Below are 17,369 nucleotides of genomic sequence, written 5' to 3'. Positions count from 1 at the left end.
GTTAACCCATAACGTTACTGACAACTAACAGTTGACACCCTAACCAGCACTTGTAACTTGAACCAGTCGGTGAAAATGTGTTACCATAAGATCCTCAGAACTAACCCCAAGTAAGTAAACTGCTCTGGGTGGGCGTCCAGTGACCCCTATGGATTCAAAGAAAAGGATTTACCTGGTAAGTACCAAAATCCTACTTTCTTTTTCATCCACTAGGGGTCACTGGAGTACTCTTGGGACGTACCAAAGCTTCCCCCGTGGGCGGGAGAGCAGTTTGGCACTTGTAACACTAGGCGGCCAAAGCTAGATGCTGATGCCGCAAAAGTATCAAACTTGTAAAAGCGCACAAACGTGTGCACTGAAGACCATGTAGCCGCCCGGCAAAGCTGCGTCGCAGAAGCCCCACGACCAGCTGCCCATGAAGTTCCCACAGAACGTGTGGAATGAGCGGTTACTGACGTAGGCGGTTGTAACCTAGCATGAAGGTAAGCCTGGCGTATGGTCAGTTTTATCCATCTGGATAAAGTTTGTTTAGATGCTGGCCAACCCATCTTGGCAGCATCATAGAGAACAAATAACGTATCCGTCTTACGAACTGAAGACGTTCGGGTTACATAAACGCGTAACGCACGAACCACATCCAGAGTTCCAGACTGTGCTGTCAACACAGGAACTACTATTGGTTGATTGATGTGAAAAGATGACACTACCTTTGGTAAGAAGGCGGGATTCGTCCGAAGTTCCGCTCTGTCATCATGAAACACCAAATACGGTGGCTTGCATGACAAGGCACCCAAATCCGAAACACGCCTTGCCGAAGCTAAGGCTAAGAGAAAAATTGTTTTCCAAGTGAGAAACTTTATATCCACTTGTTGTAAGGGTTCAAAATATGAAGACTGTAAGAACTCCAAAACCAGATTCAAGTCCCATGGCGCTGTAGGTGGAATGAAAGGAGGCTGTACCCTGATTACACCTTGGAGAAAGGTGCGTATAGACGGCAATAGAGCCAATCGTCTTTGAAAGTAAATTGACAAAGCAGATACCTGCACCTTTAGTGTAGATAAACGCAAACCTCCATCTAAGCCTGATTGTAGAAACAACAAAAGGCGGCATAACTTGAAAGCTGATGTCGGAAATTTCCGAGCTTCACACCAACCTATATAGGCACGCCATATTCTGTAATAATGAGCTGCCGTAACCGGCTTCCTAGCTCGTAACATGGTTGGTATAACTGAATCTGGAATGCCCTCTCTTTTTAAGAGGGCGGTCTCAACAGCCACCCCGTCAAACGCAGCCGCGCTAAATCGGGGTAAAGAAAAGGACCCTGTTGTAACAGGTCTGGACGTATCGGGAGCGGCCACGGATCGTCTGCGAGTAATCCTCGAAGATCCGAGAACCAAGCTCTCCGAGGCCAATGAGGCGCCACTAGTATGACTGTGAGCGACTCTCTTTTGATCCGTTTTAGCACCAGAGGGAGCAGCGGAAACGGTGGAAACAGATACACCAGACTGTACGGCCACGCGACAGTGAGAGCATCCACCGCGACTGCCTTTGGATCTCTTGTTCTGGACACATACTGGGGCGTTTGATGATTGTGTCGAGATGCCATCAGGTCCACCTGAGGATAACCCCATCGCTGAACCAACATGTGAAACACTTCTGGATTTAATGACCATTCGCCTGGGTGAAGATCCCGACGACTGAGATAATCCGCTTCCCAGTTGTCCACTCCCGGAATGAACACGGCCGACAATATCACCTGGTGGTATTCTGCCCAATTGAGGATTCGAGCTACTTCCCGCATTGCCATGCGGCTTCTCGTTCCTCCTTGTTTGTTGATGTATGCGACCGCTGTCGCATTGTCCGACTGCACTTGGACAGGCTGAGAGCGAACCATGTGCACCGCTTGTCGTAGCGCATTGAAAATCGCGCGGAGTTCTAGAACATTTATTGACAGCAATTTTTCGTGATCCGCCCAGAGACCCTGGAGCTGACAATTTTGAATTACCGCTCCCCAACCTCTGAGACTGGCGTCCGTAGTTAGAATTATCCAATTGCAAACTCCGAACCGTCTTCCTGCGGTTAAATTGTGTTCCTTGAGCCACCATAGCAGAGAAACTCTTGCTATTGGTGACAACCTCACTCTGTGGTGAATCTGCAGATGCGAGCCCGACCACTGGGCAAGCACGTTCAGCTGAAATGGACGAGAGTGAAATCTCCCGAACTGAAGCGCCTCGAAAGCTGCCACCATTGTGCCTAACAGGCGAATGCACAAGTGTACCGACACTGTGCGTGGTTTGAGTACTAATTGTACTAGATGGCGTAGCATTTGTACTTTCTGTTGTGGTAGGTAAATCCTTTGATTGACCGTATCGAGAATCATACCTAGGAACTGAAGGCGTTGAGACGGAATCAGATGTGATTTCTTGAAATTGACAATCCAACCGTGGTGAACCAATACATTGTAAGTTAGCAGCGCATGTTGGGTAAGTATCTGTTGAGACGGAGCTTTGATGAGCAGATCGTCTAAATACGGAACTATCGTCACTCCCAGGGATCTGAGGTGAGCTATCATCACAGACATTACTTTGGTGAATACCCGAGGCGCTGATGACAGGCCAAACGGCAGAGCCTGAAACTGGTAATGGTTCTGGCGTATTGCAAATCGTAAGAATTTCTGATGAGGCTGCCAAATTGGAATGTGTAAGTACGCATCCTTGAGGTCTAGCGCAATCATAAATTCCTTGGTCTCTAACCCCGCAATCACCGACCGTAGAGACTCCATTTTGAATCTGTAGTAAGTTACGTACTGATTGAGGCCCTTTAAGTTCAATATTGGTCTGACTGAGCCATCCGGCTTCGGGACCACAAACAGGCTTGAATAATAACCCTGACCCTGTTGGTGTACAGGGACCGGAATCAACACTGCCGAATCCAGTAAGGACTGAATGGCAATTTGCAAAACTCTCCTCTTGTCGTCCGACAGAGGCAATCCTGTCTTGAAAAACCGCAGAGGCGGCAGACAGTCGAACTCTATTTTGTAACCTTTTAACACTAAATTGCGAATCCAGCCCTCCGCGGATGTGTGGAACCACGCCCCATGGAACGTCTGAAGGCGTGCTCCCACAATTGGAGAACCGAGATGGGCTGGTAACCCGTCATGCCACTGGCTTGTCGGTAACCTTAGCGTCTTGGCGAGTTGTGTTGGTTTGATGGAAACCACGTCCTCGACCACGTCTAGCAGGCGTGGCTGATCCTCTGCCACGTCCTCGAAAGGGCTGAGGTCTAAAGGATTTGAACGAAGGTCCAGCGTACCTTCTTCTTGGCGCAGGTGGAGGCAATGGTAAGAACACAGACTTACCTCCCGTAGCCTCCTTAATCCATGCGTCCAATTCTGGACCAAACAACTTCTTGCCATCGTAAGGCAACGCCTCTATACTTCGTTTGACCTCTGCCTCCGCTTGATAAGTACGCAGGTAGAGTGCTCTTCGTGCCGTAACTAGCGAAGATGAAATACGAGAAGTGAGCTGACAGACGTCAGTAGACGCTGTACAGAGATACTCTACAGCCTCAATCATTTGATTCACCTGAATTATCAGGTTTTCGTCATGTAAAGCCGATTTGAGTTCTGTAAGCCATATTATGAGCGCCTTAGTGACCCAAATGCCAACCAATCCAGGTCTTAGCATCACACCTGCTGCTACATACATGGATTTAAGCATAGTTTCTATCTTACGATCTGACGGATCTTTAAGCGTAGTAGCTGATGGCACTGGTATGGTTAATTTCTTGGTAAGCTTTGACACTGAAGAATCAACTATTGGTGGATTCTCCCATGTACCCGTTACCGATTCTGGAAACGGATAACTAGACTTAAATCTGCGAGGTATAGAAAACCGTTTATCTGGATTCTGTCTGGATTCTACTAACATCTGATTTAGAGAATCCGACACAGGAAAACTTACTGGCGTCTTCCGTCGTTTAGTAAATATGACCTGATCATTGGTGAGAGGCTGCTCAGCTTCAGGAAACCTTAGCGACTGCCGTACCGCTCTGATGAGATCATCAATGCCGGAACTGTTAACATCCTCGCCGTCTGACTCCACTTCGCCCTCCTCCCCCTCATCGTGTTCCGTGAGGTCTGGGATGGAATCGTCAGACTGCAACATAGCAGACACTGGAAAATCATAAGACATATGAAAATTATCCCGTTTGCCCAAAATGGATTTGGACCCTACGCAAGGCTGAGACGCCTCCGGTAGTTCTGGCGGTCTCACCCTAGACTCAGATCTTAGCGTTTCTCGCTCCAGACGAGCAGCGGTCATTTCAGTCTGAAATTTCTCCAGTACATTTACTAACATACCCCACGGAGGGTCCGGTGATGAAATTGGTTGCAAAACCGGAGCAGAAATGGTATTCTGAACGGAATCCACAAAACATACGTTACATGTGGTAGATCCAACCGGTAACACACTGCCACATACTTTGCAAATATGCTTTTTAGTTTTTGCTGGTGCCTTACTCATTATGGCGACAGACAATACAATACACAAAACACAGACACCTGCACGACTCAGTAAAATAGCAATAAGGTGGCTCTGTATATATATCTGGCCCAGTGCAATACACGTGGCCAGTACTATGAAATTTGATCCCAAATTCCCACGAACACCCCTGCGCCTCCGGTGGAGAAGAGATGTAGGACAGGAACGTTCTGGAATCACAGAGGAAGACACAGGAAGCTGTTAAAATGGCTGCCCTGCTATACTTATACACATAATCACAGTGCATTCACTGATTATACTGTAACAATCCCTCTGCTGCTGCAGTATTTCACTGATATGTCCCCCCTGTAATGGCTGTTTATCTTATTACAGCGGCAGCGCAGCGTGTGGGCCCCCAGCGGGTATCGTAGAGCGCTACGTGTGTCCCAGCGGTGGGCTCCTATATATAGCGTGTCAGCTACCAAGGTAGCGTTCCGAGGTGCCTGGCCGGAGGCTGTGGCCTAACGGGCGGGTACCTGAGCGGGGAGAGCCGCGGCGCCTGCACGGAGGTCTGTGGCCGAACGTGTGGGCGCCTGAGTGGATAGAGCCGCTGCGCCTGCACGGAGGTCTGTGGCCGAACGTGCGGGCGCCTGAGAGGGGAGAGCCGCTGCGCCTGCACGGAGGTCTGTGACGAACGTGCGGGCGCCTGAGTGGAGAGAGCCGCGGTGCCTGCACGGAGGTCTGTGGACGAACGTGCGGCCGCCTGAGCGGGGTGGAATGCAGCCGCTCCTTGCCGTCACCCAGCACTATGTCTCCACACGTCGGGGCGGCAGCGGGAGCTGACCGCCCCGTTTCACATACCTCACTCCTGCAGACGTGCGGAGGCTCCGACGGGGCTTTTCAGTAAGCGCCGGCCAGCCAGTGCAGGAGGATGTGAGGGCTGTGAGGGAGCTCTTTCAGAGAGGCCCGACACGCCCGTGCTGCAATCAGCAGCTGCACTATCCCTGACCCTGCCTTTTGGAAGGGGGACAGGGATGTGGTCAAACAGTAGAAAAAATAAAAATAAAAATAAATAAAAGTTTCTTCAACAAAACCGTGACTTCAGCTAAGCATGTGTTGCCACGTTCAGCACAGAAAAAACACTGAGTAAGTGCTCAGGGATATGGAGGGGTGGAGTGTTACTAAATTTAAATATTCAGTGCTGTGTTCCTACGGAAGCCCGTCCATATCCCAAGAGTACTCCAGTGACCCCTAGTGGATGAAAAAGAAATACTGTCCCTGTCAAGGGTATCAATATTTTTAGTCAGGGAATCCGACCAAGCCACCCCAGCTCTGCACATCCAGGCTGAGGCGATCGCTGGTCGCAGTATAACACCAGTATGTGTGTATATACTTTTTATGATATTTTTCCAGCCTCCTGTCAGCTGGCTCCTTGAGGACGGCCCTATCTATAGACGGTACCGCCACTTGTTCTGATAAGCGTGTGAGCGCCTTATCCACCCTAAGGGGTGTTTCCCAACGCGCCCTAACTTCTGGCGGGAAAGGGTATACCGCCCATATTTTCTATCGGGGGGAACCCACGCATCATCACACACTTCATTTAATTTATCTGATTCAGGAAAAACTACGGTAGTTTTTTCACATCCCACATAATACCCTCTTTTGTGGTACTTGTAGTATCAGAAATATGTAACACCTCCTTCATTGCCTTTAACGTGTGGCCCTAATAAGGAATACGTTTGTTTATTCACCGTCGACACTGGATTCAGTGTCCCTGTCTGTGTCTGTCGACCGACTAAAGTAAACGGGCGTTTTAAAACCCCTGACGGTGTTTTTGAGACGTCTGGACCGGTACTAATTGTTTGTCGGCCGTCTCATGTCGTCAACCGACCTTGGCGCGTGTTGACATTATCACGTAATTCCCTAAATAAGCCATCCATTCCGGTGTCGACTCCCTAGAGAGTGACATCACCATTACAGGCAATTGCTCCGCCTCCTCACCAACATCGTCCTCATACATGTCGACACACACGTACCGACACACAGCACACACACAGGGAATGCTCTGATAGAGGACAGGACCCACTAGCCCTTTGGAGAGACAGAGGGAGAGTTTGCCAGCACACACCAAAAACGCTATAATTATATAGGGACAACCTTATATAAGTGTTTTCCCTTATAGCATCTTTTTTATATATTTCTAACGCCAAATTAGTGCCCCCCCTCTCTGTTTTAACCCTGTTTCTGTAGTGCAGTGCAGGGGAGAGCCTGGGAGCCTTCCCTCCAGCCTTTCTGTGAGGGAAAATGGCGCTGTGTGCTGAGGAGATAGGCCCCGCCCCTTTTTCGGCGGCCTCGTCTCCCGCTCTTAACGGATTCTGGCAGGGGTTAAATATCTCCATATAGCCCCCGGAGGCTATATGTGAGGTATTTTTAGCCAAAAAAGGTTTTCATTTGCCTCCCAGGGCGCCCCCCTCCCAGCGCCCTGCACCCTCAGTGACTGCCGTGTGAAGTGTGCTGAGAGGAAAATGGCGCACAGCTGCAGTGCTGTGCGCTACCTTAAGAAGACTGAGGAGTCTTCTGCCGCCGATTCTGGACCTCTTCTCGTTTCAGCATCTGCAAGGGGGCCGGCGGCGAGGCTCCGGTGACCATCCAGGCTGTACCTGTGATCGTCCCTCTGGAGCTAATGTCCAGTAGCCAAGAAGCCAATCCATCCTGCACGCAGGTGAGTTCACTTCTTCTCCCCTAAGTCCCTCGTTGCAGTGATCCTGTTGCCAGCAGGACTCACTGTAAAATAAAAAACCTAAGCTAAACTTCTCTAAGCAGCTCTTTAGGAGAGCCACCTAGATTGCACCCTTCTCGGCCGGGCACAAAAATCTAACTGAGGCTTGGAGGAGGGTCATAGGGGGAGGAGCCAGTGCACACCACCTGATCCTAAAGCTTTACTTTTTGTGCCCTGTCTCCTGCGGAGCCGCTATTCCCCATGGTCCTTTCAGGAACCCCAGCATCCACTAGGACGATAGAGAAAGAAGGATTTTAAATACAGAAATGTCGGCCCTTTGAAAAGTACAGTATAAGCATGCATATGTACTCCGTACTTGGTTTGGGCCCCTTTTGCATCAATTACTGCCCCAATGCGGCATGGCATGGATTCTATCAGCCTGCGGCACTGCTGAGGTGTTATGGAAGACCAGGATGCTTCAATAGCTGCCTTCAGCTCTTCTGCATTGTTCGGTCTCATGTCTCTCATCTTTCTCTTGGCAATGCCCCACAGATTCTCTATAGGGTTCAGGTCAGGCGAGTTTGCTGGCCAATCCAGCACAGTAATCGCACGGTCACTGAACCAGGTATTGGTACTTTTGGCAGTGTGGGCAGGTACCAAGTCCTGCTGAAAAATGAAGTCAGCATCTCCATAATGCTTGTCTGCTAATGGAAGCATGAATTGCTCTAAAATGTCCTGGTAGACGGCTGCGTTGACTCTGGACTTAATAAAGCACAGTGGACCAACACCAGCAGATTACATGGCTACCCAAATCAACACAGACTGTGGAAACATCACACTGGACTTCAAACATCTTGGATTGTGTGCCTCTCCATTCTTCCGCCATACTCTGGGACCTTGGTTTCCAAATGAGATGCAAAATTTGCTCTCATCAGAAGAATGGACTTTGGACCACTGAGCAACAGACAAGTTCTTTTTTTATTGTCAGGAAAAGGGCATTCAAAAGTGTGGGGGAGCTTCACACGGAGTGGACTGAGGCTGGAGTTAGTGCATCAAGTGCCACCACACACAGATGGATCCTGAACATGGGCTTCAAATGTTGTATTACTCGTCAAGCAGCTCCTGAACAACAAACAACGTCAGAAGCGTCTTATCTGAAAAAAGATAATCTATGAGGCATTGCCAAGAGAAAGATGAGAGACATAAGACCGAACAATGCAGAAGAGCTGAAGGACGCTATTGAAGCATTCTGGTCTTCCATAACACCTCAGCAGTGCCACAGGCTGATATAATCCATGCCACGCCGCATTGAGGCAGTAATTGATGCAAAAGGGGTCCAAACCAAGTACTGAGTACATATGCATGATTATACTTTTCAGAGGGTCGACATTTCTGTATTTAAAATCCTTTTTAAATTGATTTGTAATATTCTAATTTTCTGAGATTTTGGATTTGGGGATTTCTTAAGCTGTAAACCACAATCAAAGTTATAACAAATAAAGGCTTGAAATATCTCACTTTGCATTTAATGAGTCTATATAATAGTTTCACTTTTTAAGTTGAATTACTGTAATAAATGAACTTTTTACACGATATTCTAATTTTCTTTGTTTCACCTGTACATTACCAATGCTACTACTCTGGTGCTGACATAACATGATTAAGGGGACTATTACTTTACAGGTGTCTGAATCACAAAAATATTGTCCACATGTACATAAAACAATTTTCTCTATTTAAGATATATTCTATACATATATTACGCGTTAGTGCAAGACTCCTCCTATACTAGTCCCACTGGTGACTCCTGGAAACGCAGCCTAGCAACACAACTAAAGACATTACCATGACAATATCTAGTCACTAAGAACCAGTGCTACTCATGAGGTACTGATGTTTCCTAGTTCATTTATGGCTGCATTCTCATCATCACCCACAAAATGGCAGCCCCCAATGAGAGAAGTCCTGATACCAGCCTGAGGGTTGCCACTGTTTAGCACTAACCTCAGTGACTCAAGATAAAACAAGACCCACGGTCATTCTAAAACAATCTGAATTATCATGACATACTACATGCAACACTGTCTCTCCACAATGTGAATACTCTGCAGGGTAAGTGAACTGCAAGAGGAGGGTTCATGGAGAGATAAGTGACATTACTGTGTAGATTAAAACTCCACACAGTGCTCTACAAAACTACAGCCTGTGACCATTGATCAGCTGTCGTGCTGTCACCTTGCAGCCAGTAACCTATAACCGATATACATACAGCTATATTACCTCAGTACAATGAGGTGGCAGCACAACAGATCAAACAAACCTTCATCTGGTCATTTACTGGAAAACCATTACAAACTTTCTAACTTATCCACAGCATTTTGCATCCAAGTGCCCCGTCTTAATAAATGAGCAATAACTACACAGTAAAGCTAGGTACACACTATACAATTATCGGGCATGACCAGCTGCTAATGGATAGTGTGCATGCAGGAGCATTGGCGTGTTGAAGTCGATAAACAGCCCCTGAAACGGTCAGATTGGGGGATGCCGATAGCGTATGCTGCACAAGCTATTCCGCTCCTGCTGGCTTGATCCCATTCAAGACATGAAAGGAAAATACACACTGAGCAAGAAATCAGTGTGTACAGGTACGCACAGAGATATTCACCCCAGCGGATTGAAGCGTTTACTGGATCAGAGAGTAATGTGTTCCTAGCTTTACAATATAGTGGATTACTACAGTGACAAAAGCAATTTTTTTAACATAAATGAGAGGTTACTGACTACTTTGGAGTTTCCTATGCAAAGAAATGGAAAGAAATGGAAGCGATGGGCAAGTAGTGACCTCCACAAGAAACTTCCATCGTCTTCCCTTCCTACCATCTTTCGGTTTGTCTCATCATATTTGCAAACCACAAGATCCCTGCTTATCATATGACATTCAGGACAGATAACATGGGGTTTTCCTCACATTGGGGAACATCACATCACTACCAAACACTGCTGTAAGATTAAAGTTCTAAAGGAGGAACAGCAGATAAATGGGGGGGGGAGAAGTGGACGGTGTGACCCGAAATGATTAAACACAGTGGATAATTGGTGCATGACAAGCAGATTTCTGGATTTACCAAAGATAAACAGGGCATATAAATGAGCAGTGGTCAGCAACACACACCATTTACATACACTACAACAAGAACTATTACTGTGGTTACCAACAAACTATTTCCACACAGGAAGCAAATACAAGAGAAGCTCTGGGCGTCAAACATCTGATTAGCGCCCAAGATGGCCGTTAGCTCGGCCTGCCATTCTGGAGACCCATTTAAATTCACTCAGAGGGGAAATGATCACTATGTAGACAAAAGTGATTAGACACTTACAGCAAATAGATCAATGAGATTTTAGAGACGTCAGTACTGTGCAGGTCCACCACGTGCAGTGATTACTGCAGACAATGTTCTTGGCAAACTGTCCACAAGTTCCTGGATAACAGCAGGCGGAATATTTTGCCATTCCACCTCAAGTACTGTGACCAAATGCCACACTGAAGAAGGTCGAGATGGTCTAGCACACACCCGTCGCTCCAATTCGTCCCAGAGGTTCTCCGTGGGGTTAAGATCTGGATTCTGAGCTGGTCAGTCCATCCGGGTTACCGAATTTTCTGTATACCAGCCCAGCGACGCCCTGGAAACATTACATCGCTCAGCCTACGATGATCCCTTTCCAAACTTTGTTAGCTCCTTCTGGCAAGCCATTTTGTTAGCAAATCATCTAATCAGTGACCCCCTATCCATTTTATACCTTCACGAACACGTGTCTGCTATAGGAGCACACCATTTGCGTCCGGGGGGGGGGGGGGGTCGTCTAATCACTTTTGTCTACATAACATAGATCAATCAGATTCAGGCATCTCAGTGGCATGGCAGTGCTCACAGGAGAGGGATGATCACTTCCCCTATCACTAACTGTGGAGGAGCAGTATGGAGAGTGAGGGGTTTCATAATAATGGATGCAAAAATACATTAGGATAACAATAATAATGTACAATAGAGGGGTTAATGATCACTGATGTGGGGAGTCATTAGGGTAGACTGATAACAATAGAGAATTATGTGTGTTAATGAGAATGAAGGTTCATTATTATTATTATTATTATGATAGATGGAGACAGTAAATGAGTTGAGAACAGCCACAAATTATCATGTGTGTTATAGTGGGTGCAATGTTTACATGAGGGCTGATGCGAGAGTCAAATTCACCAGGTTCCTAAAAAAATCTAAACATTAATCAAGACGTGAGACCCAGTAAAGCACCCAAAGTAATGTGTTCTAGATCTTCTGGCCACTGAGTGCACTATTCGGATAAATTATAGGCTATTTAGGGCAATCAAATCAACAAATGCAAACTTGCAGATAAAAGACAAGATGCACTGAACAAAGCTAGACAAATTCCTGTGTCTGCAGGTAACAGAGGGTCCTGGGGAAGGGATACCACTATTTATATTACAAGTGTTGGGCTGCCGTCTCTCTATGCCTCAACACTGGACTACCCCTTTAGACACATAAAATAAATATTAAAAGTACCTACAGTATGTAGTCAAAGGCAGAAAGCGTTTCAGCCAACTACCACCCATGAAAGCACATCTTGCATGTGCTTCCAGAAACTCAGCAATTGCTGTTATCTATAGAGATCAGACGGCGTAATGTGTTATGTCGCAGCTCGCAACTCACACATTGGCGCACAGCTCCCGTGTGAAGATCCCTGAAGCCACATATCCAGGACAGTAAATCACAGGAGACAATTTACAGCTCCTCCTCCAAAGAAATTGTTTCGATGTTTTCTAAACATGAGTACACACTATACAATTCTCGGGCCAACTTGTCAAATATTTGGTTGTGGGCCCAAGAATTGTTTAGTGTGTACGCTGCGTAAATAATCCATCAGATCTGTCGCCGACGTAGCAGCACGCACTATGTCGGTCACGTTGGAAAGGAGTTGTTGGTAATTTGTAGAGTGCATGGAGATTCTGCATATAAAAAAAAAAAAACCTCAACGATGTGAAATCCAGGCGACAATAATTGTGTAGTGTGTATGCTCGACATCTGTTATCAGGATTGTTTTGGGTGTCAGAATTTGTCAGGTGTGTACCTATCTTAACACATACAGACCAATAAGGTATCATTTTCAGCTATGAAATGAACAGGATTATATGGTTGTTTAGTAATTATCTTTAAACTTTACACAATTTGTGTAAATAACCACTAAAAGGTGACATTCATTACACAGACATAGCAAAGAGGCAGCGATTACTGAACCCAGTATTCGGCAATCTGTGTTCACTCAGACCCCAGGCTGTGACCTCGCAATGGTGCACATGGCAGAGAATAAACCAGGTGAGAGACTGCAATGAGAACATCCTTCTCCAGCGGCCAATATCCAGGCATTCTTCAGGAAAACTGCTCCCAGAGTATTCCATTCAGACCGGGCCTACTGTTGTATGATGAGAACAGCCATTGGAGCACCCGCTTCCCTCCTTACCTTGTGGACACTCTTGGGGTTTTCCAGCCATGCATAGTACATTTCTTCCACATAATTAGAACTAGTCCCACTGAGGAAAGGCTCTGCGGCCGCAGGTGTACTGAGGCACCTGACTGGCTGAAACGTCCTTGGGGCCGCAGGCCGACTGTGTTTTAGTGAGCGAACAGTCTGAGAGGCCGTCAAAGGCCTAAGTTTAGCAGCACAAGTCCTTAAGTTAAACATGTCTGTGTCTTTGTGAGAGACCGATTACCAGAACCTGGGGAACAAGTGAAACATGTTATTAGGGAGAGTCAGTGACAACACTGTGTTCATATGTGAATGTACCACTATAAACAGTGATTACGCAGTTTTACCAACACTTGTTATACTGTATGTAGGTCTTTATGTTTGTTTCTATCAGGGACTTTTCTGCCAACAGTCTGCACAGCACATTTTACAGCAGTAGTAGGGATAAAAGGAGGGAACAATAGGTGCTGTACCGAGTTACACAGGAGGATCTGCTGGACAGTCAGTCTATGATAAAAAAGAACTAAAGCCCTCATTTACACTCTGTACTGAATAAACCTCATCGCCAACTAAACATTACCCCCATAATGGCTTCAAAAAATGCCTAAAACAAAATGAGCATGTCACTTTTAAAACACAATTAAAATAAGTGTTTATGCTGAAACCCTCAGACATTTAGTTAAACGTAAAAATAAGATTTTAAACCTACCGGTAAATCTTTTTCTCCTAGTCCGTAGAGGATGCTGTGGACTCCGTAAGGACCATGGGGTATAGACGGGCTCCGCAGGAGACATGGGCACTATAAAGAACTTTAGAAGAATGAGTGTGCACTGGCTCCTCCCTCTATGCCCCTCCTCCAGACCTCAGTTAGAGAAACTGTGCCCAGAGGAGACTGACAGTACAAGGAAAGGATATTTGTTAATCCAAGGGCAAGATTCATACCAGCACACACCATCCACACCGTATAACCTGGAATATACGCAACCAGTTCACAGTATGAAACAAAACAGTATCAGCCAACGACTGATCTTAACTGTAACATAACCCTTATGTAAGCAATAACTATATACAAGCCTTGCAGAAATACGTCCGCACTGGGACGGGCGCCCAGCATCCTCTACGGACTAGGAGAAAAAGATTTACCGGTAGGTTTAAAATCTTATTTTCTCTTACGTCCTAGAGGATGCTGGGGACTCCGTAAGGACCATGGGGATTATACCAAAGCTCCAAACCGGGCGGGAGAGTGCGGATGACTCTGCAGCACCGATTGAGCAAACATGAGGTCCTCCTCAGCCAGGGTATCAAACTTGTAGAATTTTGCAAAAGTGTTTGAACCCGACCAAGTAGCTGCTCGGCAAAGCTGTAACGCAGAGACGACTCGGGCAGCCGCCCAAGAAGAGCCCACCTTCCTAGTGGAATGGGCCTTCACTGAATTTGGTAATGGCAATCCAGCCGTAGAATGAGCCTGCTGAATCGTGTTACAGATCCAGCAAGCAATAGTCTGCTTAGAAGCAGGAGCGCCAACCTTGATGGCTGCATACAGGACAAACAGTGCCTCTGTTTTCCTAACCCGAGCCGTCCTGGCTACGTAAATTTTTAAGGCCCTGACTACATCAAGGGATTTGGAATCCTCCAAGTCTCCCGTAGCCACAGGCACCACAATAGGTTGGTTCATATGAAACGATGACACCACCTTAGGCAAAAATTGAGGACGAGTCCTCAACTCTGCTCTATCCACATGGAAAATGAGATAGGGGCTCTTATGAGATAAGGCCGCCAATTTGGACACCCGCCTTGCGGATGCCAAGGCCAACAACATGACCACCTTCCAAGTGAGAAACTTTAATTCAACCGTTTGAAGAGGTTCAAACCAGTGAGATTTTAGGAACTGTAACACCACGTTAAGGTCCCATGGTGCCACTGGGGGCACAAAAGGAGGCTGGATGTGTAGCACTCCCTTTACAAAAGTTTGGACTTCTGGGAGAGAAGCAAATTCCTTCTGGAAGAACATAGATAGGGCCAAAATCTGTACCTTAATTGAGCCTAGCTTAGGCCCATATCCACTCCTGTCTGTAGAAAGTGGAGAAAACGGCCCAAGTGGAAATCTTCCGTCGGAGCATTCTTGGCTTCACACCAAGATACATACTTCCTCCAGATATGGTGATAATGTTTCGCCGTTACTTCCTTCCTAGCCTTTATCAGAGTAGGGATGACTTCTTCCGGAATACCCTTCCCCGCTAGGATTCGGTGTTCAACCGCCATGCCGTCAAACGTAACCGCGGTAAGTCTTGGAACACGCAGGGCCCCTGTTGCAACAGGTCCTCTCTGAGAGGAAGAGGCCACGGATCTCCTGTGAGCATCTCCTGAAGATCTGAATACCAGGCCCTTCGAGGCCAATCTGGAACAATGAGTATTGTCTGTACTCTTTTTCGTCTTATGATTCTCAATATTTTTGAGATGAAAGGAAGAGGAGGGAACACATAGACCGACTGAAACACCCATGGTGTCACCAGGGCGTCCACCGCTACTGCCTGAGGATCCCTTGACCTGGCACAATACATCCGAAGCTTCTTGTTGAGGCGTGACGCCATCATGTCTATTTGAGGAAGTCCCCAAAGACTTGTTATTTCTGCAAAGACTTCTTGATGAAGACCCCACTCTCCTGGATGGAGATTGTGTCTGCTGAGAAAGTCTGCTTCCCAGTTGTCCACTCCCGGAATGAATACCGCTGACAGAGCGCTTACGTGATTTTCTGCCCAGCGCAGAATCCCGGTGGCATCCGCCATTGCCACTCTGCTCCTTGTCCCGCCTTGGCGGTTTACATGAGCCATGGCTGTGACGTTGTCTGATTGAATCAGAACCGGTAGGTCGCGAAGAAGATTCTCCGCTTGTCGTAGGCCGTTGTATATGACTCTTAATTCCAGTATGTTGATGTGTAGACAAACCTCCTGGCTTGACCACAGTCCCTGAAAATTCCTGCCTTGTGTGACTGCTCCCCATCCTCGGAGGCTCACATCCGTGGTCACCAGACACTCTTTTTGGTTTTAACAGGTCTCTGACCATGTTCTGGAGTTCCTGGGCTTTTTCCATCGGGAGAAAACCCCTCTTTTGTTCTGTGTCCAGAATCATGCCTAAGAAAGACAGCCGAGTTGTTGGAACCAACTGTGACTTTGGTAAATTTAGGATCCAGCCATGTCGCTGCAGCACTCTCAGGGAGAGCGACACGCTTTTCTGTAACTGTTCCTTTGATCTCGCTTTTATCAGGAGATCGTCCAAGTACGGGATAATTGTGGCTCCTTGCCTGCGCAGGAGTACCATAATTTCCGCCATTACCTTGGTGAAAACCCTCGGGGCTGTGGAAAGCCCAAACGGCAACGTCTGAAATTGGTAATGACAGTCCTGTACAGCGAATCTCAGGTACGCCTGATGAGGAGGATAAATGGGGACATGAAGGTATGCATCCTTTATATCTAGTAACACCATAAAATCCCCTTCATCCAGGCTGGAGATCACTGCCCGGAGAGATTCCATCTTGAACTTGAACCTTTTTAAGTACAGGTTCAGTGATTTTAAGTTTAGAATGGCTCTGACCGAGCCATCCGGTTTCGGGACCACAAATTGGGTTGAATAGTACCCTTTTCCCTGTTGTATTAAGGGAACCTTGATAATCACCTGCTGTTGACACAGCTTTTGAATTGCAGCTAAAACTATCTCCCTCTCTGGGGGAGACGTTGGTAAAGCCGATTTGAAGAATCGGCGGGGAGGCACGTCTTCGAATTCCAGCTTGTAGCCTTGGGATACAATTTCCATCTCCCAAGGATCCACGTCCGACTGAATCCTGACGTGGCTGAAGAGTCGAAGACGTGCCCCCACCGGAGCGGACTCTCCCAGTGGAGCCCCAGCGTCATGCGGTGGATTTAGTAGAAGCCGGGGAGGACACCTGTTCCTAGGAACTGGCCGTAGCAGGCATTCTTTTCCCTTTACCCTTACCTCTGGCGAGGAAGGAAGAGCCCCGACCTCTTCTGGACTTATGCGACCGAAAGGACTGCATCTGATACTGTGGCGTTTTCTTTTGCTGTGGGGGAACATAAGGCAAAAAAGTAGATTTACCCGCGGTAGCTGTGGAAACCAGGTCCGCGAGACCTTCCCCAAATAAAACCTCACCCTTGTAAGGTAAAACTTCCATATGCCTTTTTGAGTCAGCATCACCCGTCCACTGGCGGGTCCATAGTGCTCGCCTAGCAGAAATCGCCATGGCATTGGCCCTTGAACCTAGTAGGCCTACGTCTCTCTGAGCATCCCTCATATATAAGACTGCGTCTTTAATGTGACCTAAGATCAACAAAATGGTATTCCTATCTAGGGTATCCATATCAGCTGACAAGGTATCTGTCCAAGCTGCTACCGCGCTACAAACCCAAGCCGATGCTATTGCCGGTCTGAGCAAAGCACCCGTGTGTGTATAAATTGATTTTAAAGTCCTTTCCTGTCTGCGGTCAGCAGCATCCTTGAGGGCTGCCGTGTCTGGAGACGGTAGCGCCACCTTCTTGGATAAGCGCATCAAAGCCTTGTCTACCCTGGGCGAGGATTTCCACCGTACCCTGTCCTGTGCCAGGAAAGGA

At 47.2% G+C, this 17,369-nt stretch overlaps 1 protein-coding gene across 4 annotated transcripts in view; it reads right to left on the bottom strand.

Annotated features, from left to right (window-relative positions):
• OGDH (oxoglutarate dehydrogenase) overlaps window positions 1-17,369 on the bottom strand; it is a 150,272-nt gene that overhangs the window by 91,555 nt on the left and 41,348 nt on the right. For all 4 annotated transcript variants that reach the window (XM_063931916.1, XM_063931913.1, XM_063931914.1 and 1 more), the window contains one exon: window positions 12,742-12,997. In XM_063931916.1, the coding sequence (XP_063787986.1) occupies window positions 12,742-12,963 (222 nt within the window). In that variant the 5' untranslated portion in view covers window positions 12,964-12,997. The remainder of the gene's footprint in view (window positions 1-12,741; window positions 12,998-17,369) is intronic.

The sequence above is a fragment of the Pseudophryne corroboree genome, chromosome 6 (genome assembly GCF_028390025.1).
Source record: "Pseudophryne corroboree isolate aPseCor3 chromosome 6, aPseCor3.hap2, whole genome shotgun sequence".
NCBI classification, from domain to species: domain Eukaryota; kingdom Metazoa; phylum Chordata; class Amphibia; order Anura; family Myobatrachidae; genus Pseudophryne; species Pseudophryne corroboree.
Note: the sequence above shows the minus strand (reverse complement) of the source record. Positions and strands in the feature narration are given on the sequence as shown.